At 34.5% G+C, this 27,371-nt stretch overlaps 2 protein-coding genes across 2 annotated transcripts in view; one reads left to right on the plus strand and one right to left on the minus strand.

The window, feature by feature from the left end:
• LOC126812023 (zinc finger SWIM domain-containing protein 8) overlaps positions 1 to 11,491 on the minus strand; it is a 40,150-nt gene extending 28,659 nt beyond the window's left edge. The window contains exons 1-2 of the mRNA XM_050538183.2: positions 11,040 to 11,491; positions 951 to 1,101 (exon numbers count right to left, since the gene is read on the minus strand). Of these exons, the coding sequence (XP_050394140.1) occupies positions 951 to 1,101; positions 11,040 to 11,220 (332 nt within the window). The 5' untranslated portion in view covers positions 11,221 to 11,491. The remainder of the gene's footprint in view (positions 1 to 950; positions 1,102 to 11,039) is intronic.
• A 25-nt stretch (positions 11,492 to 11,516) lies between these two features.
• LOC126812026 (40S ribosomal protein S14) lies at positions 11,517 to 25,861 on the plus strand. Its single transcript, XM_050538186.1, has 5 exons — positions 11,517 to 11,607; positions 17,006 to 17,155; positions 20,869 to 21,030; positions 23,671 to 23,747; positions 25,577 to 25,861. The coding sequence occupies exons 2-5, from the start codon at positions 17,007 to 17,009 to the stop codon at positions 25,642 to 25,644; spliced, it is 456 nt and encodes a 151-aa protein (XP_050394143.1). The 5' UTR covers positions 11,517 to 11,607; position 17,006; the 3' UTR covers positions 25,645 to 25,861.
• Positions 25,862 to 27,371: the final 1,510 nt, after the last annotated feature.

Genomic DNA, 27,371 nt, shown 5'->3' on the forward strand with positions numbered 1-27,371 from the left:
TCAGTAGGATGTAATCTACATGTACATCAGTTACTTATTACAACCTGTATTAAATGTCAGAAACAGAATCTCTGTGACTTTTTGTTTCAGTGGAGATTTGGATTGGGGGGGTCTGAGACTATGGAATGTCAAACCAGCCATTAGTTCAATTTTTTTATGGACAGGAATACGGCAAACTAATGTACATGTATGTTTATATGGTGTTCCATAGTATCCCAACATCAACCAGATCTGAAAAAAACAGCCACTAAATCTTGATTCAGTGTAATTATACTCATATAGTTCACAAGGTTTACAGTCAGACAAGACAAATGAAAACGAGAAGATTGATTTTAAATCTATATCAGATCAGTGTACATGTAGTGCCATTGACCACACAGAATGCCGAGTTTTACTATTCGAACAGTATATGAATATTTTATTCAAATAAAATTGAAGATTTTTAGAAACTATGAATCTTTCAAATCAATATATATGTCTATTTTTCAATATTAGATGATTTTATTGAATTAATATCATTAAATATTCCATAGGAGACAAAATTCCAACAGTTCTAAACAAACAAATTTGAATAACCAATATTAAAAACTTGTTTGAATGGCCTTTAAAATTGATTTAAATTTGAATACCACTACCAGTGTGAGCATTAGTATCAAAACAAAATTGTTCAGTTCTGTTCAGTCAATTGTGTCAGAATTTGTATGGGATGTCAATCAATGGTACTGTCAATATTGCTAAACAAACTTCACTAATAATTCATTCAATTGCTTTTGTGTTCTTTCAATCTATTGTTTCATTAAAGAAACAATTGTGACAGTTTTCAACCTAGACTGGTCTCCAGTGTATAGAAATGTTAGTTATCTCACTACTATTTTAATTGGGTCTTGACTTTCTTAGCAACCACTGGTATACTTTCGTTCCCATCACCCACATCATGTGCATATATTTACCTTATATCTTCTTCGTTTTCTGGGAAACTCCAAAAAGCTATCCGTAACTGCAGCCATTCTGGAATTGGTTGGGGGTAATGTTCTACCACTTCAAATGGGATGTTACATGCCACTGCCAAAGCAGACAATTCCACTAATGGTGTAACCTTATCTGCAATCAACAAAGATTATGATGATGAAAATAAAGATAGGTTGCCAGGCAACAAAACATACGCCCACAGCAACTAAATCGTCCGGGCAGTCAACAAGGGTTGTCGCATATTTTTACTTTTTTCGGTAATGAAACATTTATAATACACTAAAATCTGATTAAGAGCAACAACTCACAAAGTAATTATCAGAAAACTATTAGAATTTGTTTGGTTTTTATAAAGTTCTGCCCCATGCTAACGTTTTGTATGCAAAGCTTTTAATATCATGGATTTAACTGTTTAAGTCATAAAAATTCATTGAAAATCAATATACTTGTTCGTCTCAAGATCTTAAACTCTGTGTATCAATCTGAAGTCAATCGGATTATAACTTTAGCCTTTAGAGCATCACAAGATTTTGCAAAGTGATCAAGGGCCATAACTTTGGCAGTAATTATTGGAAATCGTTGAAAATCAATAGGAATCTTCGTCTCATGACCTCAAACACTGTGTATAAATTTAAACTTAATCGGATATTAACTTTAGCCTCTAGAGCATCCACAAGATTCTTTGAAGTGATCAAGGGCCATAACTCTGGCAGTAATTATCGGAAATCGCTGAAAATCAATAGGCTTCTTCGTCTCATGACCTTAAACACTGTGTATAAATTGAAAGTCAATCGGATATTAACTTTGGCCTCTAGAGCGTCCACAAGATTTTTCAAAGTGATCAAGGGCCATAACTCTGGCAGCAAATATTGGAAATCGCTGAAAATCAATAGGCTTCTTCGTCTCATGACCTTAAACACTGTGTATAAATTTAAAGTCAATCGAATATTAACTTTCGCTTCTAGAGCATCCACAAGATTTTTGAAGTGATCAAGGGCCATAACTCTGGCAGTAATTATCAGAAATCACTGAAAACCGATAGGCTTCATCATCTTATGACCTTAAACACTGTGTATAAATTTAATGTCAATCGGATGTTAACTTTAGCCTCTAGAGCATCCACAAGATTTTTTGAAGTGATCAAGGGCCATAACTCTGGCAGTAATTATCGGAAATCGTTGAAAATCAATAGGTTTCTTCGTCTCATGACCTTAAACATTGTGTATAAATTTAAAGTCAATCGGATATTAACTTTGGCCTTTAGAGCATCCACAAGATTTTTCAAAGTGATCAAGGGCCATAACTCTGGCAATAATTATCGGAAATCGCTGAAAATCAATAGGCTTCTTCGTCTCATGACCTTAAACACTGTGTATAAATTTAAAGTCAATCGGATATTAACTTTGGCCTTTAGAGCGTCCACAAGATTTTTTGAAGTGATCAAGGGCCATAACTCTGGCAGTAATTATCGGAAATCGTTGAAAATCAATAGGCTTCTTCGTCTCATGACCTCAAACACTGTGTATAAATTTAAGGTCAATTGGATATTAACTTTGGCCTCTAGAGCGTCCACAAGATTTTTCAAAGTGATCAAGGGCCATAACTCTGGCAGTAATTATCGGAAATCGCTGAAAATCAATAGGCTTCTTCGTCTCAAGACCTTAAACACTGTGTATAAATTTAAAGTCAATCAGATATTAACTTTAGCCTCTAGAGCGTCCACAAGCAATTGTGGACGCCGGACCGCCAGACGGAGGCGACGACAATATATAAGACCACATTTCAATGTGGGCGTATAAAAAGTACCATAATTGATTTGTGTATGAAGGAGACGTCTCTTAGAAACTGGTATGACACAAATCACCAATAAGATTTCATAATATTCGTAGCTGCCATATTCTGTAGAAATAAAATTATACATCTACCTACATTCCATTTTATTCTTTTTGATTGCTTAGACCACCTTATCTTGCTCGAATTCTAAAGAAATTTTAGTTACGCACAGACTGTGAATTGCAGACTTCAGATCGGCCTACATGTAGAATGTTACATTGACTCATGATCAACCTAGAATGTACCAACAACTCGAGATCAACCCAGAATGTACATGTATCATCGACTTGAGATCAACTTAGAATGTACAGTCGACTTGAGATCAACCTAGAATGTAACATCAACTTGAAATCAACCTAGAGTATGCAATCGACTCAAGATCGACCTAGAATGTAACATCAACTCGAGATCAACCTGGAAGGTACATGTACCATAAATTCTAGATCAAACAATTAAACTATGTGATACCATATTGATTGGATGTCTTTAATCCAAGTTACATGTGATAGTATTATTACACTGTCACCACTGTCTCAGAACAAGCTTTTCTTGTGTATTAAATGTTAAAAGCGAAAACTGCATATTTTCTATGAAAGTCAAAACATAATTATTTCTACGTCTATTACTTAAAAGGTTGTCAAATCTCTACTATACAATCATAGGAATCATTCTAGCACTTTAAAAAAACATTCACGTACAACTTGGAAATAATTTCTACTTGCCGACGGTATTTGGAATTTGAATCAATTCTTTCCATGGGATAACTAAATCTACACAATGAAAGAGCGAGTTGACTCGATTGACAAGGTCCGGGGTTAAACAGATAAGAATAATAAAGACTGGTTGAGTGAGACTTTTGAAACCTGCACACGCGATAATAATACCGTAAAAGTAAACGTTGGATTCAAAAAGAAAATGATATTGGATAATTTCTCAACTGACACAAGTGAATTATAGGATTTAGGATTAGTCTCTTAAAAGGTAGGACTGTGTATAGATGCCATGTTTTTAAGGCTTTATTTTAGGATATTTTAAGCATATGACTTAAAACAAATGCAATTCTCGCTTTAGGTGAGTGACCATCCGAAATAAACATATTGGATCATACATATATTACTATATGGTCATTCATAAATAAATCTTACACAGAATTAAATTCCCTTATATTATATTTTATAATGTCTAGGTAAGCTGATATTATTTATTGCTTTTTTTTGTAGCTTACTGAATTTTTGCTAAAGTACAGTTAGGCTTCCAGTTTATTTAACTAAAAAAAAGATTTTTGAAACTAAGTCTTTCGCATTGTGGGACTGAATATGTACTTGGATGAACTTTGTAGAATTACATGAAGTGTATAAGTACATCCTTAATTGAAAGCAAAAAGCAAAAATTAGTACAGCATCTTTCCTTGAAGAACACTACCTGTAAAATGATTGTTTAAACAGCTATCAATTGACTCGAAAAAAACTCATCTATAATCCTAAATAATTCACACTAATCATGTCTGTACAGACTGAATTAACTTCAAGATACATGTACAAGCTGAAGATCACAATCAAGATATATATGCTGTTTTTCTTATAAAGAGCATAAAAACATGCTTTTAATACTAAAGATAAAAAGACGAGAGGGTGAGAATGATTGTCTTAAATTATACTGTTCCCTTAATGCATAATTCCACAATCAACATCATGAACATTTTATGCCAAATTTCTCAAATAGTTCATAATTTTTTTGATATAATTTCATTTTTTTTTTTTATATTTCGTTGCAAGTTTGAGTAGTAAATGTTATCAAGTGTGCATGAAAGTATACACCCGTAAAAACTTGTTTATACATACCTGAAAAAGGTCAAGATAACCGCAAATTTAACTATAGACTAATAGTAATATAGGTAGATATAGTTAGTAGTAGAGATCAAGGTATGATATATACATAGATTATTGTAGTACTTGGTTTCACACAGTTCTATTTATAATATATGTCAAGTAACAGTAACCTCACAACACAACACTCATGTTTTACTTTATTTTAAGCTACATGTGAACTAACCATTAATATTCTTCTTTCCTATATAAAGCAACAACTATATCACGATAGTCTTGCTAAACTATCCTACACGTACACATAACTTCCACTACACTACATGTACGTCAAGGTACATTTGTAAGTTAAAAGCTACAGAAATGATATACGAATCTGTGACGAGAAAAAAATAATAATTATTATTGTTCTAGCAAAATGCCCCCATCACTGCATTAGTTCATATCAAAAAATGAAGTTTATTTTGAAACTCAATTATACAAGTAGTCTCTATCAGCAAAAATCTAAAATCAAATGATTTTCTTCCAAATATTTGATAGTACAGTGAGAGGACTGGATATTGAAGACAAATATCACAATGACTTTTACATGTATAGCCCTTTTGTTGTCTTCATCACCATAATATAAATCTGGGCAAAACATTTCTTTCAAGTAATGTAACGGTAATGATCAATGAAATCAAAATGCGATTGTTCCGATTGAATGTCTGTTTCTACTTCTAGAGAACATGAAACTATGTCGGGTTTTTTATAAAGTCAGTTTTATTCAGTTACATGAATACATATGTTCAAAATTCAATAGCAATATCAATACTTTCTTTGGTCTAAATATATATGTATCAAAAGAATAAAATTGATATTGTCTTGATTTGCCTGTTTTAATATGAGTTCTTAGAATAATGTATTATAATCTTAGTAAAAACTATGAGATTAAGATGTCTGTAACATGAGTTTTTCTAGTGTGGTGATGCTTTATTGCCAACTTTAAAAGCTTGCTGCCATCTAAGGTTTTATGACTAATCAATCACCCCTAATCTCATTAAGAGATGATTGATGTTGTTAATCCTTGATGGACCATTGTTTAGATATTAACACACTCATCAACTAAAAAGTTAATCACTGTTAATTAAATCAGATTCGATTAAAACATGAAATTCAACAATCTATATATTGATTTAAGTTTTTGTGTGTCTCCAGGGATATCGTTATACCATGGATTTTAAACTTTACACACAATGTAATTTCAACAAGCTGAACATAAATCTAATGACCAAGAGCAGATTTAGTGAGAAATATGTACTTGATAGTCTAAACACATGTGAATTTGGAACTTTAAATATTTGTCTATATACAGAAGATGGGACAATGGCATCATGTTTGCATATTTTATTTACAATAATAATTTTGTCTAATAAAAGATAGTATAGCACCATGTGAAGTGAGGAACAAAATTTAATATATTAGACTTTTACTACAGACTATAACACTGACCTAAGTTTTCAAGTTAAAAGTTCACAAACATGATTTCGTGCTTAAGTACATATTTTTATTTCAATAATTTCTTGTGCACAGGGATCTTTAGAACTGTACAAGATTTTTTATTCTGTTTAAGTCAAGATATATTTTTTTTACCTAAGTTAAAATGTTATGTTGAGACTTGTTGATGCCATTTTGCATACATGTACATTGTATCTACGTCATACATACATGTATAGTAAAATAAAACAGTACAACAAAGAAGCATTCTTCTTAAGGCCCTACCTATATATTATATTGATTATACATGTTTTTATATTGTATTACAGTATTTTATTGATAATATCATCTTCTACTAGTAAACAAAAACAATACAATCTATATCTCATTTACCAACTAACACCAGGGACATATTCAGGAATTTGAGCAGAGGCCAGGGGGCGGTCTGGTGTGGTGACATCAAGTTTGGCGTGAGGTCTGGGAGATTACCTGAGAATTTTACAAACATTTTGGTGTATACATCTTTGGGCACATATACTTGAACATTGTAAAGGATCCCAGCTGTGGGATTTCTCCCATAGGTCCATTGAAAGATTTTACTGTACTTGGCGCAAGTGCACTCGTAGGCTGTGGGATATCCCATGTCGTACACACAATGTCCTTATTCCATTAATTTGTCAGGATTATTCTATAGAAGCTCAGCTTCATAATCGATTTGTAAAACAGTTTATTAGTTCAATTCAAAATAATAATGAATGTATTAAGATATGTGCCCGTCATGCCTTACATGGAAGTTCTTCCAATACTTGTAATAACATTAGTTATGTCTGTAACAGATACGGTGTCTCTAGATACGATTTATATAGTATAAAAGGAAATAAACTTTTAAACATTATAAATAAATGGGATAATACCAATGTAAATCAGTCTGATCTCAAAAGAGCTGGTCAAATTGTAGATATGATAAATATGCGCGAGTCGCACGAAATTTACTCACATAAAAAAAAACTTAATGAAATAATTACTTACTTATGCCTTGACTAAATGTATTTATATATATTGTAAATATTGAAAAGAAGTGTACACTAATGTATGAATAAATGTGAAATAAATAAATTAAGTATTTACATGTATATTTACATACATGCATGTACATGCTTTGAACTATTACACCCAAATTACACAAATATTATTTTATTACCCTTATTCTTTTAGATTATACATACATGTACTTAGAGCTTACTTTAATTATGCCCTGAGATTTCTGTAAGGACCCAAATAAAGAAGTTAATTATGAAATGTTGATCAGTACAAATAACCTACAAGTTGTGTACATTTATATAAGATTATATGCATAATACATTATCCCAGTTTAAAATGTTAATAGCGTGGGCAGCAACATGTGTAGGCTACTTGTATATCATTCAGTTTGGGCCAACCTAACATTGTGTTTCATACAAACTGAAAGAAACCTACACCCTCAAGTCACGATTCTTATACAATATAAGGATATTGATACATTTATTCCAAGAATATTTATCATACATGTATATTATAATACACGATTTTTAAGTTGATACTAACAGTTGGTGTTATTAGATGAATGAAATGGGGTTTAACATCCTACTTTTCTGCACCAACTGGGATAATGAAAACCGAAAACGTGATTAGAGTAGGCCTAAAATAATGTGTGGTTGTGATAATCACAATTTGTTTATTTATATACAGCATAACTAAGACTTTACTGTTTACTACATGTATGTTCTATAAACAATCATGGACTATTTAAAGAACATGCCATGTGATCTATTATTTTCATTGTCTTTGTACAACATCTTGAGTCGATATGTCCATATAACTGGTTTTAACCTCACTCACCCTTGGACACAACTCGTCTTATACATGTTGAATGGTGAGCTTTGACCTGATTTTCTGTTTGTTATGTATAGATAGATAGCATTTAATATAAGCCTACACAAAGGCTAGGCTACTAACTTGACTGATTTTTATTTTACTAGTTGAAATCATTACAATGTTATCAAATATAAATACATTAAAACTGACACATAAGTTCACAATTTTTAAGACACTAGAAGCTTCACATGTATCCAGAAGTCAAAAATTTATATTTTTTTAATGTACGTCTGAGTATAAGAAATCTTTATAAGCTGGCTTTGTATAAAAAAGTTTAGCTGTGGCAGCTCAGTGAGTAAGCGACCGGCTTGCTAACCTGGACTCCTGGAGGTCCATGGCTTGACCCTGGTATTGAACGAGAAAGTTCCTTGGGATTTTTCGGGCATGGTTTCCCCATGTCAGTGGTACAGGATGGGGGGCTTGGCAAGGAAAAGCGTCTAGTTGTTAGATGGAATGAAAAAAAAACAACCCCAAAAGGTCCTATGTATAACTTGGCGTGAACGTATAAGAACCATTGATAGAACAAATTCAATTGCTGTCTGGGCAAAATTTCCCTCAGCACATCTACATTAACCTAGTTGGAGTAGAAATGTTGGATGTTAAAACCAATTACATTATCATTCAATTTACGAAAAAGGTTGAATTATTATTACTACATTTTTTAAAGAAGCATTACATGTATGTAAGATTTAGTTATAAGAGCTGACCATTCTGGCTTTAATAGTTCAAAAGTAGATAATGCAATATTTTATGTATATGTAAGATTTCGATAAAGAGTTGATAGTTCTTGCTATAATACTGTAGTTCAAAAATAGATAATGCAAAATGAATATAATAAAAATTTCATTCAAATTACTTTATTCTGAAAGAAATTATCAATGTTTGTAGTTTTGACAAGATGTGTGCATTGATTGCTTATCATTATAACCACCATACTGGTTATTTGAAACTTAGTCTCGCTTTTCCATTTTTAAATCAAATCATTAAATGGCCATACCGGTACTATTCTAATCTACTTAAAATCAGAGCTATCTGGTCTTGTCATGTTAATAAATGTCTAATTAATAGTTCATATAACATTTAAGGTCTAAAGAAAGAACTTCAATAGACAGATTTAGCTCTTGAACTTCAATAGACAGATTTAGCTCTTGAAATAATGCCTCCTTAAGACACATAAAGAACATGGAGTGAGATCAGTATAAACTAATATAAGCTTTAATTGGTCCTAATTTAGAATTTGATAATATAAAAGTAATTTTGATTTGATTGCATATGGTCTTAAACTTTATAGTCTATATTTAACTTTTATTCTGGAATGCATGGAGCTTTATCAATCTTGGGAAAATCTGAGTGTTGACATTGTTAATTCATCAACCTATATGTACATGTATCAGCCCATTCTCAGAAACTTTTATATCAGCAAAATCATTTTAAATCTATGATCCTTTAGTTAATACCTATCAAATTATCAAATAAGTGATTCTGTAGACTGTTATTGAAACTATGTTTCAATAAATGGATATCACAATATAATTGCTACATGTATGGAGATAATATATCCAACACTTTTATGGGTTCCTCCTCATACCCCAATGAAATATTACAAAGTATTTAAAATAAAATTTTATTGAGAACTCTACATGTAGCATTCACAATCACATCACAAATTGTTTACATGTAGCATTTTATGATCGAAAAACTTTGAAACTTTATCACTAGTCAGAATATCACCAAGGTAGTGAGATGAGATAAAAATTCCAATCATGACTGGGATTCCCAGTTTTCGCCAAAAAAGTACCTTGTGATTTTCAGTCAAGTTTTAACTTGTCAGTAGTGCAGAACAGAGCGCCTGGCAAGGAACAGTTTCTAGTTGTTAAGATGGGATGAAAAACTGAGGTCCTGTAAGTAAACATTGGCGTGCAAGTAAAAGAGTACTTAGTTGTTGGAATTTGATATAGGAATAGGCCTAATGCCACTGTCAGAGCCAAACTTCCCTCATAGCACACTGCATGGCGTATGGTCGTCTGTATCATCCCAGTCAGTGCAGAAAAGTAATTTAATTCCATGGTTTTCTAGAGAAAGACAAATTAACAAAAAGAATGGCGGTACACAAGCTTATTTTATACCGTATACGTAATCACGAAACCCTTAAAAAAAAAGACATTGATCCCTCTAACTAATAGACACATTCACAAAATTTTATACAAAACTCAAGCAACATATACATATATGATGGTAACTGCTGGCTGATTTCAGACACATTTTAAATATTGGGTACTTTTTAGTTTGCTATATATGTACTATTTTGAATGTAGGCCCATTTTCCTGTTGATTAGAATATTTCGGACATTGCTCTGATATTATGGGAAATGCCTTTTTAAATCAGTTTCCTGTTAGATATCTTCAAACAAAGAGAATTTTCACAGAACAAAATTCTCTATTCTAATGTACTGGTATTCAAATCTGCAATACATATTCAGTTCTATTGAGCAACTTCATAATTGAATATTGGTAAATTGGAAACTAATCCAATAACAGGTTAAAGGTCACAAACCTAGTGGAATACACAAGTTTACAGTTACTGTATGTAGCTTGTTATAATATAAAATAAAAAATAAAAAAAAATTCTATGACATGGTGAATTTCTCTTTAATGTGCAGTAAGAACCATTATCAAACATAGGCCTACCTACAATCAGACTTTCAGTTACAACTTACAAGGATGATTGTGTGTTTATTTTTAAATTAAAAAAATGGGCCCTTTTTCACATTTTATCCAAAATTTATCCATAATGTGGTTCATATATTTTATTGTCCTTGAGCTTGGTTGGAACTAAAAGTGGAAGCATATCTGATCCAATTAATTAGCATATTTTTATTTCTGGTCTTGTTCCAGTGAGTTCCATGCTGGTGAAATACTCACTGGCAAAATAATAAGTTTACACATAAAATCGGTACAAGTAATTGATAATTATCTAATTCCTGAGTGGAGACGGGAATAAAAGCTGTGTAAACGTTGTCTTACCCTGTGAACGACTGGTAAGATTAGTCTGACCACCATTTTGCCTTTTCCAACCTCGCCAGTTGTTGCAAAGACTTTCAGGTTCACTTAGCCAAGAACATAAGGAATCTTCTTCGAATCGATCGCTATCCTCGAATGAAAACCTATCAACATCGTAGTCCCATTCGTGTAACATCAAGTCCATGATGTTTCGGGGAGATATGAAATGAAGGTTTAGACGGCTCTAAAATAAAAGCCGAACCGATCGAGCCGTTCTTTCAACTGGTCTCCCGGTGGAAGGGAGAACTCAGCTAAGACGATCGAAAGGTATCACTAGCTAGACAGAGCCATTACTACAGGCCACAAAAATGTTCTTTGGTGTGTCGGAAAAGAAATTATAACACCGTTTTCACTTAATCCCTTGATTTTGACACCAATTTTGGGTCAAAGAAACTGGCTTCTGCTCCGACAGATCATGTTGTAATGGACAATAACAAATACATTCGGGAGTGGTCGACAATTTCCGTCATATTCCGTTAACAGGTGCACGAGATCTCGCGATATTCTTTCTCTTCCGCTTTAAACAAGCAAAGTATGGAGATATTTTTCTTTGGGGAATTATTATCAGCTAAAATCTATTTCATCTTAACTCTAAATAAAACCTTCAATATATTTTATTAAATAGAACACATCTATCCGTTGCCCAGTATTAATATTTAGTGACGAAAAGTTATTATTTGGGATATGTTCACAAATTAGTGGATGAAGTAACCATGATTTTCAACGTGAAAATATGTATTTGATTTTGATAGTTAAAATTATAGACTTGAAATTGTCTCTTTAAATATTTTTTTTTTCTGTCGTTTGGTCGTGTTTCATTAGTTGCTATTTAGGTTTCATTTTTCAGATCTTTCGATTATGAAATACCATTTTTGACTGACAAACGCGGGTGATATGATGTATATTATATGTTCCAGTTGTTGACGTTGACTAATTTCATTGTGGATTGTGTAGGCATAGTAGTAATAGTAATTCTACAATTTGTCTAGTAGTAATAATTACTGTAATTGATTCCTAGCTGCATATTGTCCGTTGAGCAAAATGTTTGTTTTTTATAGAAGTCAACATGTCATTGTTGAAAGTTGCTGACAGTTATTAAATCTGTTTTGCAATCAATGAATCATTATCAATTCATTGCATAGCATAAATCATTTTGACTGGTCAAGACTGGGAGATGAATTTACACAAGCTCCGACTTGTAACCTTGTTTTTAAATCCCATGATACTTATATATTTATTGAATAATATAGTGTTAGGAAAAAAAACTGAGCGATAATGAAATAGCAAAATTCCATGATACATCTTGGCATGGCAGAGGGACCATCCCGATTTTAACAGTCACAGGAATAAAAGTCTGTGTACGTATGAAAATTTAGCATCAAAATATAGAATAATGGCGTATTTACCTTGTCTAAAAATTTCAACTCACAATATTATTGAGTCGTCTGGACACGTAACCCTTTTAAGATTTCGGTTCTATTGCTGTTCCTTTTGAGGTCTATATACCGTGCATGAACCACATGCTGTACTTGATGACGAAAGGTAAATTTCACCTTTAAGTTATTTTTATAATACAGCTTAGGACGCCGGTCTCCATTTCCAGAAGACTGACAGGTTTAAGTTGTTTGAAAAGGTATCGCCTATATTGATTTGCTCAGTAACACAAAATTAAGCAGTTTTACTCTCCAAAATAGAATTGAGATTGGCCTTTTAACTACTACATGTAGCTTCCTATACATGTACATGTACATACACTTATGATGAGAATATGCCACCGTTGATATTTTTATGATTGTTCAATGATAGGGCTGAAGTGTATATCAGTAGTAAAGGTACTGTATTACATGGCTCGATATGTTCGCCTGTCTACAGGCGATTTTTACGTCTTGACAGGTAGTAAGTAAAACTACCTGTCACTTGCTACAGCAGGCCTCGAAATTAACGGCGGCCATTGCCGAGGCTGCCCTTTCAATCGGCCGCCGTGCCCTCAAAATCTTCACTTTGTCCACGGCCACTTAAGTGGCCGTGGTTGCCGGACATCTTAGCAGGGATGCCCCTTTCTGATCCAGTAAATAAAACGTCTACCTGAGCCACAGATCTGGCCAATTACATATCGTTTTTGCCCCCATTCACATCGCCATACTAATTAACAATGTATACCAGTATGGTCGTCTCGATTTTCGAGTAATTCAACGTGTTCAGAAAGTTCTACAATATCGCCGCGTGAATAGTCTCGGAGAACTGCAATTCGGTTAACCGCAGAGGCCTCCGATACTACAATACATAATAGTGTAAGGGAACCAGAATAAGCCGAGGTTGTCCGAATATGAAGAAGTATCTCGAAACGCGTGCGCATTCGCACTACACGCAAAACAAAAATCTACAAGATAAACCTGCAGACAAGACAGAAAATAAACATAGCACCGAATAAACAAATATCAAATCAAGTGAATGGATCCGGTTGATAATACACATGTAGGGGCCCACATACTATGGAATAAGTTACACTGTATTTGATTGGATGAATTCCGCAAAATGGCGCATGTAGCAGTCATTTCGGCTAATGAGAAAGCATATTATAAACTGAAAGACAGTCGCTAATATTCAACCTTGAACCTGAATAATCAATATTTTCATTGGCTAAAATTATAACACATGTCATTATTATTCAAGTATTACCCAATCATATCTTGTGTAATAAATAACGCATGCCTTACAAAATGGTGAGCTATGCAGGGACATAGGTAAATTCGCGCACCGGTCGGCCTAATTTATTGATGTTCAAGGAAATAAGTGGTCCCGTTCGTTCGTTTCTGGAGTTTAACGAACGAACGGGACCACTATTTATTTCCTTGAACATCAATAAATTAGGCCGACCGGTACGCGAATATCTTATCTCGACTCGATTTTGGTGGGTATTCCCAGCACTTTCACGTTCGATGATATTGTCGAAACCATCTATAACTCAACAAGCGAATCAAATTTTGTCTAACTGGAATGTTTCCATTGTAATGTAACACAAGAATACGGAAAATTTATATCAAAATATGGTTATTTCATTTTTTAAAAAGTTAAACAAAGAAGCCACTTGTTACCAAATTTTAGTTTATTAAATTTATTCAATTAAATATTATGTGTTTTTATTCATTTCTAACCAATAATATAACTAAATTATTTATAATTCTAAAAATGGTACACAACCCTAGCTTAGACTATATAGGTATTATGCCAGACCACTTTGTGTTTTGAAACCCACTTTAAACAATGTCTTACTACACGTCATATTTTTTAGTTCCACCCCTCCCCCCCCCCATTTATTTTCGGTGATTTATTCGGGAATATTATTGACGTGAACTTCCAAGTCAGTATGTGAATTAGATATGAAAAATTTTCTGAACGGTGCACTGTTTGTCGTTATTTTTGTATATTATAATTATACAAGATTCTCCACAACAAGTTACCAAGAATTATTTTTGTTGAGAAGTCTGTTTTTATCAAATGGAATGGAATGGAAGCTTGCAATTACCTTATTCCCTGTCCCGTTTGTTTCAAATTGGATTAATAACCCTGTTTTGCACTTTAATACAAACGTTGTAATGTCAGAGTCCTTTAGTACACCACATACTGATCCTTGATTAAGTCAGTTATAAAGAAAAACACATTTTTGCCTCGGTGCCCTGCTGCTGAAAACTTTTTTGGCCTTGATGCCCCAATCATTGGCCTTGGTGCCCCTAAATTTGGCCAAAAACCTGAGGCTAAACTGGCAGTGCCCTAAAAAGATTAGAATTCGAGGCCTGCTACAGGTGGACTATATTTTATTTGATGTTCAGTAAATTGACTTAAGCCAATTAAGGTCACAATACTCACGTCCATGTCACATACATTCAATTATTCGTTTCTAAATGCAAGAATTAAGGACGGAAATACTGTGAAAAACCACCATTTGCACCGTTTCCATTTCACTCTGTTGTACAGTTACTCAAATAGTTGGAAGTAGCCAATTTTATAGCAATGAATTTCATGCAAGCTAAGCTTGTTTTCATCTGCTTGACACTAGTTTATAGCATTATGAAGTATTATGTCTAAATAAATTAAAACTCATCCCCTAAGTCATCTGACCTAACGACACCACAATAAATATAGTGGTGGCTGGAATGGAAATGCACACGGCTCGTTGTCTGGTGTATTTAATCATTTAAAAAGTTTAAAACAATTTCCATGAATAAAGGCTATGAATAATTTACTAGACAATTTGACAATCAAATAATTACGTTGGAAAAATATTTCAAATATAAATACAATTTGTAGCGTAAATATAGACAAGGATGTGAGAAAGGAATTCCAGGGGACGTTGGCTGTCCTCCCAACACGGTACAGGTAGCTTTTTTTAAACATTACAAGGCCTGGTATTCAAGTTTTATTTACTTTTGACAATTGGTATTGTCATTTTAATTTACATCACTGACCAGGGGGTTCAGTGTCAGTGCTGACTTCTTAGAATTTTTCAGCTAGGTTTTACCATGTTAGTATTGCAGGATGGAAGCCCTGGCAATGAAAACTTTCTATTTTTCGGATTTACAAGGCATGCATGTAAGAAAATTCTGATGTAGCACACCGCATCATAACTACTCCATAGTGCAGAGAGGTATCGTTCACATGTTACCTCTTTGTACCTTGCCCAAGCAGGTTTTTTTTTTTTAATGCTAATTGTGACTGAATTTTTGTCGGACCAAATATTCAGATGAAAGGCATCAGTGGATCAGTTGGTAAATTCTACATGCAGGAATGAGCCATCATTGAATGATAAAGTTCACTGACAAAAGCTTTTCTATCCAACATGTATTACATGAAACATTTTTTAGGACACTTTATGAATTTATGACCCAACTTGCTTTGGTTAGGAATGGTTCTTTAATATTTTTATGCTTCACTGCTTATTGATACTTTAAAGAGTATAAATACTGTACACTAATGATGACAATATGCCACCGTTGATATTTCTGTGATTGTTCAATGATAGGGCTGAAGTGTACTGCAGAACCAATTTTTTTATACTCCCATATTGAAATGTGGTTGTATATTGTTGTCGTGCCCCGTCCGTCTGTCGGGTGTCCACAATTGCTTGTGGATCATCTAGAGGCGATGTAATATCTTATTGACTTTAAATTTATACAGTGTTTATGGTCGTGAGACAAAAGAACCCTATTCATTTTCAACCATTTTCGATAATTACTGCCAGAGTTAAGGCCCTTGATCACTTTGAAAAAGCTTGTGGACATTCTAGAGGCTGAAGTTAATATAAATTGTTTAAGGTCATAAGACAAACAATTGAAATAAATCAATTCTAATGTTTTCTGATAATTACTTCATGGGTTATTACTCGTAATCAAATTTTCATGTGTTGTAAATGTTCTCATTACTGACAAAAGAAAAAATATGTGACAACCCTGGTTGACTGTTCGGACGACTTAGTTGCTGTTGGTTTATGTTTTGTTGCCTGGCAACCTATCTTTTAGTTTTCATTTTAGTATGCACAAGGGGAAGATTAAATTCCATTCTTAGTTCTCTATTGAGAAAACACTTGTTTGAAAGTATAAAAATATTGGTTTTAAGTAATGACATCCAGATAAAACTTGATGATACAAGGAATACGTCATCAAAATAGTTGTGACATTAGTGCCTCTATTGCTAAGAGACGGTTGAATTGCAACTAATGAAATACTAATTTTAATAGATTGACTTGAAATTGAAACTTTTCACTTTCGTGTTGTGTAGTATGGCAAAACCTTATCACAGCGTAAATTGTTGTTACTGTGCCTATTTTACATCAGAGTTTAGGCAGGGTTTAGCAACACAGGCTCTGTGTGGTCAGATTGCATACTAATATTCCACTTCTGATAAATAATAACATGATTTCTATTATTTTACAGAATGGCTCCTCGTAAAGGAAAGTCATCCGCTCCTCAGGAGCAGGTTATCTTGGGACCTCAAGTTGGTGAAGGTGAAGATGTATTTGGAATAGCACATATATATGCTAGTTTCAATGATACATTTGTACATGTTACAGATATCTCTGGAAAGTAAGTATAATGTAAATTTCACATTCTGGATCTAAAGTTCTTTTATGTTTTGGATATAGTACACATATTCTAGTTTCATTGTGTGAATTAAGGGCAGTAGGAATCCTTTACAGATTATAATATTGTGAAAGATGAATTAAATGGGAATATCGTCCAAATGTTTGATCAATTCCGTTCAGTATTTACAAAGATATGTTGGATTGAAATTTCATAGGTCTAGACTGCTAACCTGTCACCATTTTGGGTTCATGAACATAATTGATGGATCTGATTGAATCCAAGCCTGCAGATTACCTAGCATTATTTTGTTTTCTCGATTAATTTCCACTTGTCCAATTGTGGTCGTTGTTGTCATTGCCGGGATTTCCCTGCCCGATACAATAAATAAAAAGTTTACCTAAAACAAGGCTTTTAGGGTTAATGCTCGGTTAAAAAAGTCCCATGATTTTAAAAAAATTGGCTATTCATTATATCGAGTCAAAAATAATTCCTTAAATGATGCCGGAGGCCCTTTTAGATAAACTTTTCCAACATGGTTTCCCATTATCAGTGGTGCAGGATAGCAGGCTTGACAAGGAAAGCTGTCTAGTCATTTGGATGGGACAAAAAAAACCCCAAAGTCCTGTGTATACATTGGTATGCACTAAAAGACCCCTTGGCAGTTAGAATTCGATATAAGAGTAGGCCATACATGCCGCTGTATGGCGTATGCCTGTCTTCATTAGCCCAGTCAGCAGGCATCGATATTTCCGCGCACATGCGCACGGCGTGCGCAGGCACATTTGCTTGAAATTTTTTTTTTGCAGGCACTATTTTTTGCCGCCCAGCTCAAAGAAAAATCGAAAAAGGCCCAGTCATATTTAAACCCCTTCGTCCTTCTCTATACTCAAACTCGGCGCTCGAAATTTACCACAGCAATTAAACGGCAAAGCCATGGTAAAAGCCGACGTACGCAAACCATGTCTGTCACGGCATAATTTATTTTTGTGTGCCGTAGTAGACCCTATCATCCCAAATTAGTTTAAAGAAAGATGTATTGGTATTTTGTTTATTTATACTTAGAAGATGTGTAGGCCTAGGTCTATTCATTTTACAATTATTCTACGGTCTTTATATTTGTTCATTTGCCGTAAATAGGTCACCCAGACCAATTTACGGCACTCCAATGTTAAAGGTTTGAATGTCGTAATTGTCCAACACGTGCCTGCAAATTTTCACGATGATCTTATTTTATTTCTTACCTGTGTTGACCGTGGATTTGCTACGGCCCGAGAGTAGGACTAGGAGGACGATGAGAGCTTTCTCAGTTTCTGCCTGACCTGATTCTCATTCCACCGTAATAATAATAATATTCGTGAGACACGTACAACAACTTTACAAACAAGTCAAATAATACAACGTGTTTTAATTATCAATATCTACCCGTTGTCATAATTGGTTGTACTCAAATAAAACACAAACACCGTTTTAATAATTTTTAATCTCAAAGTAATAAAGTAATATTTGAAAAAAAACCCAACAAAACAATAAATACCCAAAGGTCCTCAACTTATCGATCCAGAGAAACAGAGTGGGGCGGGACAATTTTATGCTCGGTCGGGTGGTGTCAAAAAGTTTTTAGATCCCTGTATCATTGATGAAAATTAAGTGAATTTGGTAAAATTTGAATATATAAATGGAAATTTGATTTGCACTGAACCAAATACAAAAGGCAGCAGATGCTCTGAAAATACACCAAGAAGGGTTTAATTTTCATAAAAGACCACGCCCCCTCCCAAATTATTTTTTTGCCTCGCTCTGCTCGCCAAATATATTTTAACACCAGTCACCAAATCCTGGCTACATCCCTGTGTTTCAGTATGACCCTGCCGGCACATTTTCAAGTGTGTGCGCAGGCACACTCAACTTTTATAGAGCCCTGCCAGTCAGAGGAGAACAGTAGGATGTTAAACCGCATTTTATTTCATGAAACTGTATTATGTTCTGTAAGATGGTAATTATTCATATGTTGGGCCAAAAAATCATGCATTATGATTAATTGATGCACGTCTTTTAGTTATATAGCAGTAATATCAGAGTTTCGGATAACCGGGGGGGGGGGGGGTTGGATGGCTGAATGGTTAGCGTGCGCGCGCTGTGTCATACAGTCTGTCATTGAGTCGACTGGCGTGGTATCGAATCCCCGGTTGTACGTGGCAAGGAGTAGGGTCGCTTGTCCAACCTCGTGGGTTTTCTCTGGGTCCTCCGGTTTCCTCCCACTGCTAAAGACCCTTACGCGCAAGCGAATTATGTAAATAAAATTAAACCATATGTTAGTCCCGAAATCACCTAGTTTGTGTCGAGTGGACGCTAAACCCCATCTCTCTCTCTCTCTTGGATAACCGGTATTTTCCGGTTTTATACCGGTAAATTTTAAAGTATACCGGTAAATTATCTTCCCGGCGGTCCATGGGACCGGTAAACAATGATACCGAAAATCATAAACGTCAACAAAATTAACTGCAACTTTCTTTCCATTCATAACTCATGTCAAAAATCTCGTGCTGGCCGTGGGTGTCGAAAAGTGGTGCTATTTATAGTAACTTCGGTATGATGGTTTCTTCCGTCTTGAAGATCGCTGCTTAATGTCTGCATGATCTTCACAAAATGGCACCAAAGTAGACGAATCTTTCGTCCTGTAACGGAGGTGGTGATACATGTATCAAACGCAAAAGAAATATCGTTATATCTTTGGTAGTTCCAGCAGAGGAAAGACGGGTTTACGTCGGCAAAATTTAATATAAGTCTCTGAGTAATCGTTTATCATCGCACCCTAGTTTTTGTCTGTCACCTTTTAGTTTTTATTCATTCGACGATGATAGACAGACGACACAATGATCACGTGACAACCACAATTGAAATTTCTTTAAAATCTTTTTTTTTTTTTTTTTTTTTTTGACTATGTCATAGCCTTTAATAATATAGACAGCATCTATGATACAAAGCTTCTGTCAGCATGTAGTATAAAGTAAAAAGTTATAACGTTAAACAGTATTTAAAACTAAAGCTAACTTCGCTGATTCATTGACCTAATTCCAGCGATGTCATCGTGTCATCGGTATTCCGAGATTTTATTGGAAAAATATGTTATTAATGACTGTTTCTCGGAATAGTCGGTGTTCTATCAGTGGATTATATTCAATGAAGATTTAAATTGAACCAACAACTGGTCTGTGAAACAATCACATGTATCATCCAATTATTATTAATATCTACCTAGAATTCATATGGAGTGTCAATCAAAGACGCGCGATTCTCGAGATTCACAATACAAACCATGATGAGATCCGCCTGGCTTATTTTCACAATGTGTTCAAATTCTCACAACATGTTTCAATGAAGGGTTTATTTATTTGAATACTTTTACAAGATTGATTAGCTGTAAAATTTTGTTTTCATCAGACTGGTAAAATTGGCAGCACCTTAAAAAGATTAGAATTTGAGGCCTGACATGGATATGTACACCTACACTGCATGAACAAACAATTGATATCGCATATATCAAAATAATCTTCGTGATATTAAATTATCAAGAATTTTCAAAAGAAAATCCTCTTTTGCTTCAAAACAATGATCAGTTTGATTGTAAAATAGTTTCTAACAATTTAGATCATCCAGGATTTCTTTTTTACAATAACGAATCTAATTTAATTATGAAATTCTATTTTCTATAGGGAAACTATTTGTTGTATTACTGGAGGTATGAAAGTAAAAGCTGACCGAGATGAAGCATCACCTTACGCTGCTATGTTGGCTGCTCAAGAAGTAGCTGAAAAGTGTAAAAATTTAAGAATAAGTGCTCTTCACATCAGATTGAGAGCCACAGGAGGCAACAAGTAAGAACTGAAAGTCTGTCCTGACCTCATATTTGTGTTAGATTATGTCTGCAATTCTCATGGAGATCAGTAAGACGCTGGCTCGCTAACCTGGTGTTCGGGTGTTCGATCCTTGCATTGGCTGGGAAAGTTAATCCAGATTTCCCTGGGTGGTACCCCCCTTGTCAGTGATGCAGGATGGAGGTCCTGACGAGGACAGTTATCTAGTCGTTCAGATGGGACAAAAAAAACCCACAAAGTCCTGTGTATACATTGGCATGCACGTAAAAGATCCCGTGGCAGTTGGAATTTGATATAAGAGTAGGCCATAGTGCTGCTGCCTGGGCAATATTTCCCCTCATAGCACACTGTATGGCATATGCCCGTCTTCATTAGCCCAGTCGGAGCAGAACAGTAGGATGTTAAACTTCATTTCATTTCTCATGGAGATAAAATATATAATTTGTGCCGTGGTCTGAATGGTTATTAATGGTTCATAGGGTGACTTTCTCATGATCAGAGGTTTACTAAAGAAACCTGTGTGGATGCTTTTTGTTATTCCCAAAATATTCTAGCTTTCTAAAGTGGTTATTAATCTACATTTCTATTTATAAATAGGTCAGGCTGACCTTAAAAATATCTTTGTTTCGCCTAACGCGACCGACTAACTAAAACCACCCCCGACTTAAATTATTTTATTGCACTTTTCCACGATCTTTTTATTTTATTTTGTGTGTCAACCTGAAATATATCATGAGAGTTATTTCCCTATACTATGGCTATGGTTTGATTCATTATTGAAACTGGTTGATCAAGACGAAAGCGTCATAGGTGTCGCTTCTCAACAAAATGGTTGCAGACGAATACACGTCCATTCCCACGAAATAATTCTGCCTCTATGTCTGTGGTGCGTAGTTTTAAACATGACGACGATATTTTCAATATCCGTTTTCGAGAAAAATGAAAGCACAACGCGCACTATCGTTAAAAACGTGTTGAAGGAGTTTCACACTTCAAGTTCGTGGCTAATCGTATGCGAGTCGGGCATCACGAAAAATCCCGATGTCATTGATTTGTTTGCCAATAAAGAAGACGAATGTTTCCACCCGGAAAATTATTAAGCTGTCAAATTAGCTCTTAAGTTTAATAAAAACTTTCAGTTCGTTACTTTTTACGTCAGACCCCAAATTCATTAAACAAAATTAATGAATATGTAGTATACAGCTAATAAGTTTTCTGTATTGATTTCTCTGACTTTAAAAAAAAATCTGAAAAAAAAACCGACCTACCGACCCTTCTCCTCGATTGTGGGTCGGGTTTGGTGAAACAAAGATATTTTTAAGGTCAGCCTCATATATGCTCTGCATGAGGCTGACCTTAAAAATATCTTTGTTTCGCCTAACGCGACTAACTAAAACCACCCCCGACTTAAATTATTTTATTGCACTTTTCCGCGATCTTTTTATTTTATTTTGTGTGTCAACCTGAAATATATCACGAGAGTTATTTCCCTTTACTATGGCTATGGTTTGATTTATTATTGAAACTGGTTGATCACGACGAAAGCGTCATTGGTGTTGCTTCTCAACAAAATGGTTGCAGACGAAAGCACGTCCATTCCCACGAAATGATTCTGCCTTTATGTCTGTGGTGCGTCGTTTTAACCATGGCGACGATATTTTCATTATCCGTTTTCGAGAAAAATGAAGGCACAACCCGCACGATCGTTATAAACGTGTTAAAGGAGTTTCACACTTCAAGTTTGTGGCAAATCGTGTGCGAGTCCTGCATCACGAACAATCCTGATGTCATTGAAATTGTTTGCCAATAAAGAAGACGAATGTTTCCACCCGGAAAATTATCAAGCTGTCAAATTAGCTCTTAAGTTTAATAAAAACTTTAAGTTCGTTACTTTTTACGTCAGACCCAAAATTCATTTAACAAAATTAATGAATCTGTAGTATACAGCTAATAAGTTTTCTGTATTGATTTCTGACTTTAAAAAAAAAAATCTGAAAAAAAAACCGACCTACCGACCCTTCTCCTCGATTGTGGGTCGGGTTTGGTGAAACAAAGATATTTTTAAGGTCAGCCTGATTCACATATTAATTAGGGCTAAAACGATACGCTGTGCCAGGATATGATACAGTATCTTGTCCAAGCCCAACAATATGGGTGCATCAAGATACACTGCTTTTACTGTGACCAAATTTTGCTTAAAATAAAGAAAAAAATACACGTTTCAAAGTGGTGTTGTTTATTAATAGATAAAATAAAATTAATACTTAACCAATATTTTTGTCCCCTGCCTTATTAGACATTAATTAACTTATCCATACCATAATCAACTCTCGATGCCATCGTTAGTCTGTGATATTTAGTGGATTTGAATACATTTTGTGATGGAAAATATCTAATCTTTAATCTTACCTAGTGCCCCTTTAATTAGCCTAGTCGGTGAAGAAAAGTAAGATGTTAATCCCTATTTCATTTCCCTGCAGGATTATATATAAAACTAGCTGTACACTAATGATGACAACATGCCACCGTTGATTATTCTGTGATTGTTCAATGATAGGGCTGAAGTGTACAATATGACCTTTTAATAGGAAATCTTCTCCTTTCAAAAATTATTATATTTATAATAATTGTTTTCTTCAGAACTAAAACTCCTGGTCCAGGAGCACAGTCAGCTCTCAGAGCTTTAGCTCGATCTGGAATGAAAATTGGCCGTATTGGTAAGTAAAAGTTTTCTTTGCTAAGAATGTTTTAGTGTAATCACTTCCTGTTATTTTACTGGGTAGAGTTTGCTTTGGTTAAGACTGGTTCTTTAATGGTTCTAAGGTTCACTGCTTGCTGATATTCTACAAAGTATACTGTACACTAATGATGACAATATGCCACCGTTGATATTTCTGTGATTGTTCAATGATAGGGCTGAAGTGTACAGTATTAGTCTGAATTCTCTTTAAACAGTCAAATATTTGTAAGCTCACATTGTCATGGCTGGTGTAAGCTCTAGAGGCTCAATTTAATATCCGATTGACTTAAAAAAAATTTATACGCCCACGTTCATTCTCAAATAGCGTAAAAATATGGTATATCAAAGTTGTGGACCCTATAGAGGTCACAATTTTTATCCGATTTTGTTGAAACTTAAAATATAAGTTTATAACCCAAAGATCTCGGTTCCTTTCAATATTTGCCCATATCGGACCGTAACTTCCTGAATTATGGCCCCTGATTGTACGAAAAATCATGTTTTTAGCTTGTGGACCCATTAGAGGTCATAATTTTTATCCGATTTAAAAAAACGTATTATTATATTACCGTTCCACCCTAAGGACAGTTGAGTTTGAATTTTGTGAAAATCGCCCCAAAATTGACAGACAAAATGGCCGCCGTTCGTTCTCAAATAGCGTAAAAATATGGTATATCAAGGTTGTGGACCCTATAGAGGTCACAATTTTTATCCGATTTTGTTGAAACTTGAAATGTAAGTTTATAACACAAAGATCTCAGTTCCTTTCGATATATGCGCATATCGAATTGTAATTTCCTGAATTATGGCCCTTGATTGTAGGAAAAATCACTTTCTTGTTAGCTTGTTCTCTATCCATCTCTCGAAAATGTGGGCGTATCCTGCCTGGCAGCCGCTGGTTATAGTGGTTATGGCCATGAGACAAAGAAGCCTATTGATTTTTCAACGATTTCCGATAATTACTGCCACATTGAAAAATCTTGTGGACGCTCTAGAGGCTCAAGTTTATATCCGATTTACTTAAAATTTATACAAAGGTTTAAGGTTGTGAGACGAACACTATTGATATTCAACAATTTCCCATAATTACTGCCAGTTACGGCCCTTGATCACTTTGAAAAACTCGTGGACGCTCTATTTATACACAATGTTTATGGCGATGAGATAAAGAAGCCTAGTGATTTTAAATGATTTCCGATAATTACTTCCAGGGTTATGCTCTTGATATTAAATGTTTTGTATACTAAATGTTAGTATAGGGCAGAATTAGAAGCAAAACAAATTCTAATGATTTCTGATTGTTACTTGTAATCAGATTTTAGTGTGCTGTAAATGTTTTCATTACTGACAAAAAAAAAATGTGACAACCCTGGTTGACTGCCTGGACGAATTAGTTGCTGTATGTTTCGTTGCCTGGCAACCTATTTTAATGATTTATTTTGGCAGTTATCAAATAAGAAAATGTCATTTTGTGGTGTATCATTACTCCTGACAGAAACAAGTATTTTATTTACATCAAAAGTATTTGTACCATCCAGTCAATCTTATCTTGCTTCTGTGCAATTTGTGATAACCGAACCAAAGACCACTATTTGTTAGTAGTCCTAAATCAACAATCCCAAGAATACTCACATTCGTCTGTTGGCTCTGTACCTTCAGTGTCTTGTGAACAGCTATTAGTGTTTGTTGCAATTGATTCTGATTTTGAAAATTGATTGTTTGGTGGAGCTTATTGGTTTTCATGGCCAAAGAGTATTTGGCAAGAGGGTCATCAGTCTTTTTAAAATTTATCTTTTTGTTTTTCAGAGGATGTAACCCCCATTCCTTCAGATTGTAACAGACGAAAGGGTGGACGTCGTGGTAGAAGATTGTAAAATACTTATCAAATACGGACAGTCAAATTAAAAGGAAAAAAAATCCAACATTCTTGTTTTTTCTTAATGACATCAAAGTACTATATGTGGATACATAATATTACAGAAATAATCTGATGCATTTTGATCATGAAATGACAAATCCTCACTGAGACTGCAAAATCGGGCATGGTTAGTTTTTGTATGCCTACTAAATTAAAAAGAAAACAATAATGAATTCATGTCTCCAGTTTTTATATGCATGTTCACATATATTGTACTCCCTCTATATCCTGTCTTCATTAGCACAGTCTGAGTAGGATGTTGAATCCCATTTCATTTACCCCTATACAGTGATTTTCAAAATAACATTGTACCAGATAATCCTGTTGATTATGAGCTTTCAAATAACCCTTATTTTAATGTGGTCGTATATTGGTGTCTTCCTATTAGCACAGCAGTTGCTACAGTAATCTGTAGATCTTAATTTTAAACATTAAGTTATTACCCTTTGTTATGTAAACAAGTTGGCTATAACTAGATACAAATGAATTGGTGGCCATCTTTGGAGAGACCATCTATCATGATGTGCTGCTTGTATTACAGCTGATGCTATTTATTGATCGATACCGGTGCAAAATAAGAGACAAGTCATTTATAACAAAGGAAATGAACTTGATCAAGTAATATTAATTTATGTCCAAACTTTTAGTGTATTGAGTGCAAAGAAAAAAAATGAGCATACAAAGTATCACCATTTAATACTGATCAGTAATCAATACGCAGATTATGAACATGGACCTTGGGCCTTAAAAGATTAAGATTGTGACATTAACCTTCAAGCTAGAAATTCAAAGCCTTATTTGCAACACACCTGGTGGTGGTGAATAATCATCCAAAGTATCACCATCGAAATCCCAGCAGTAGTCAAGATATAGAGCAGACACTGAATATGAGTTTTCGAATCCCCGGTTGTACTTGACAAGGATTAGGGTCTCCTGTCCAACCTCGTGGGTTTTCTCCGGTTTCCTCCCACTGCTAAAGACCCTACGCGCAAGCGAATTATTGAAATAAAATTAAACCATATGTTCGTCCCGAAATGACCTAGTTGACCTAGTTTGTGTCGAGTGGAGTTAAACCCCATTTCTCTCTCTGAATATGAGCAGAACTAAAATTGTGACCGATGATATAGAGATTTCAACCTTATTCGAGACACACCTACTGGTGAGGTGGGGGTTCTAGTTGTCTAGATCATAAGGTCCACTAAGTCAAGTAGCACCGTTTTGAACCCAAGCTTGCACCTGACTAGGAGTAGAGTTGCCTCTCGTATCATGTGGGTTTTCTCTTGGTCCTCCCACTGCTAAAGACCCCTACTTGCAAGCAAATTATTGAAATAAAATTGAACCATATCAGTCACATGTGTCGAATTGATGTTAAGCCCCAATTATTACTAAGGGTGGTGGACAATCATACAAAGTATCGCCACTTTAACTCCAAGCAATACTCAAGATAAAGAATCTACATGATTCATGATGGAGAGACAAGACTAATCACTATAGGGCTGCCAGCCCATGGCAGGGCAATAATTATGATTGTATCTTAAATTCAAAGTTATTCCCCTTTGATTTGAAATAAAGCACCTGGAGACTATAATTACTATCCCCAGTATTACTATTCTACTTTGAAGGAAGAACATTTCTAATTTTCAACAACTTCCAAAGTTATTTCTTTGTTTCAAAATCTAACTA

Source organism: Patella vulgata, chromosome 2 (assembly GCF_932274485.2).
Source record: "Patella vulgata chromosome 2, xgPatVulg1.2, whole genome shotgun sequence".
NCBI classification, from domain to species: Eukaryota; Metazoa; Mollusca; class Gastropoda; family Patellidae; genus Patella; species Patella vulgata.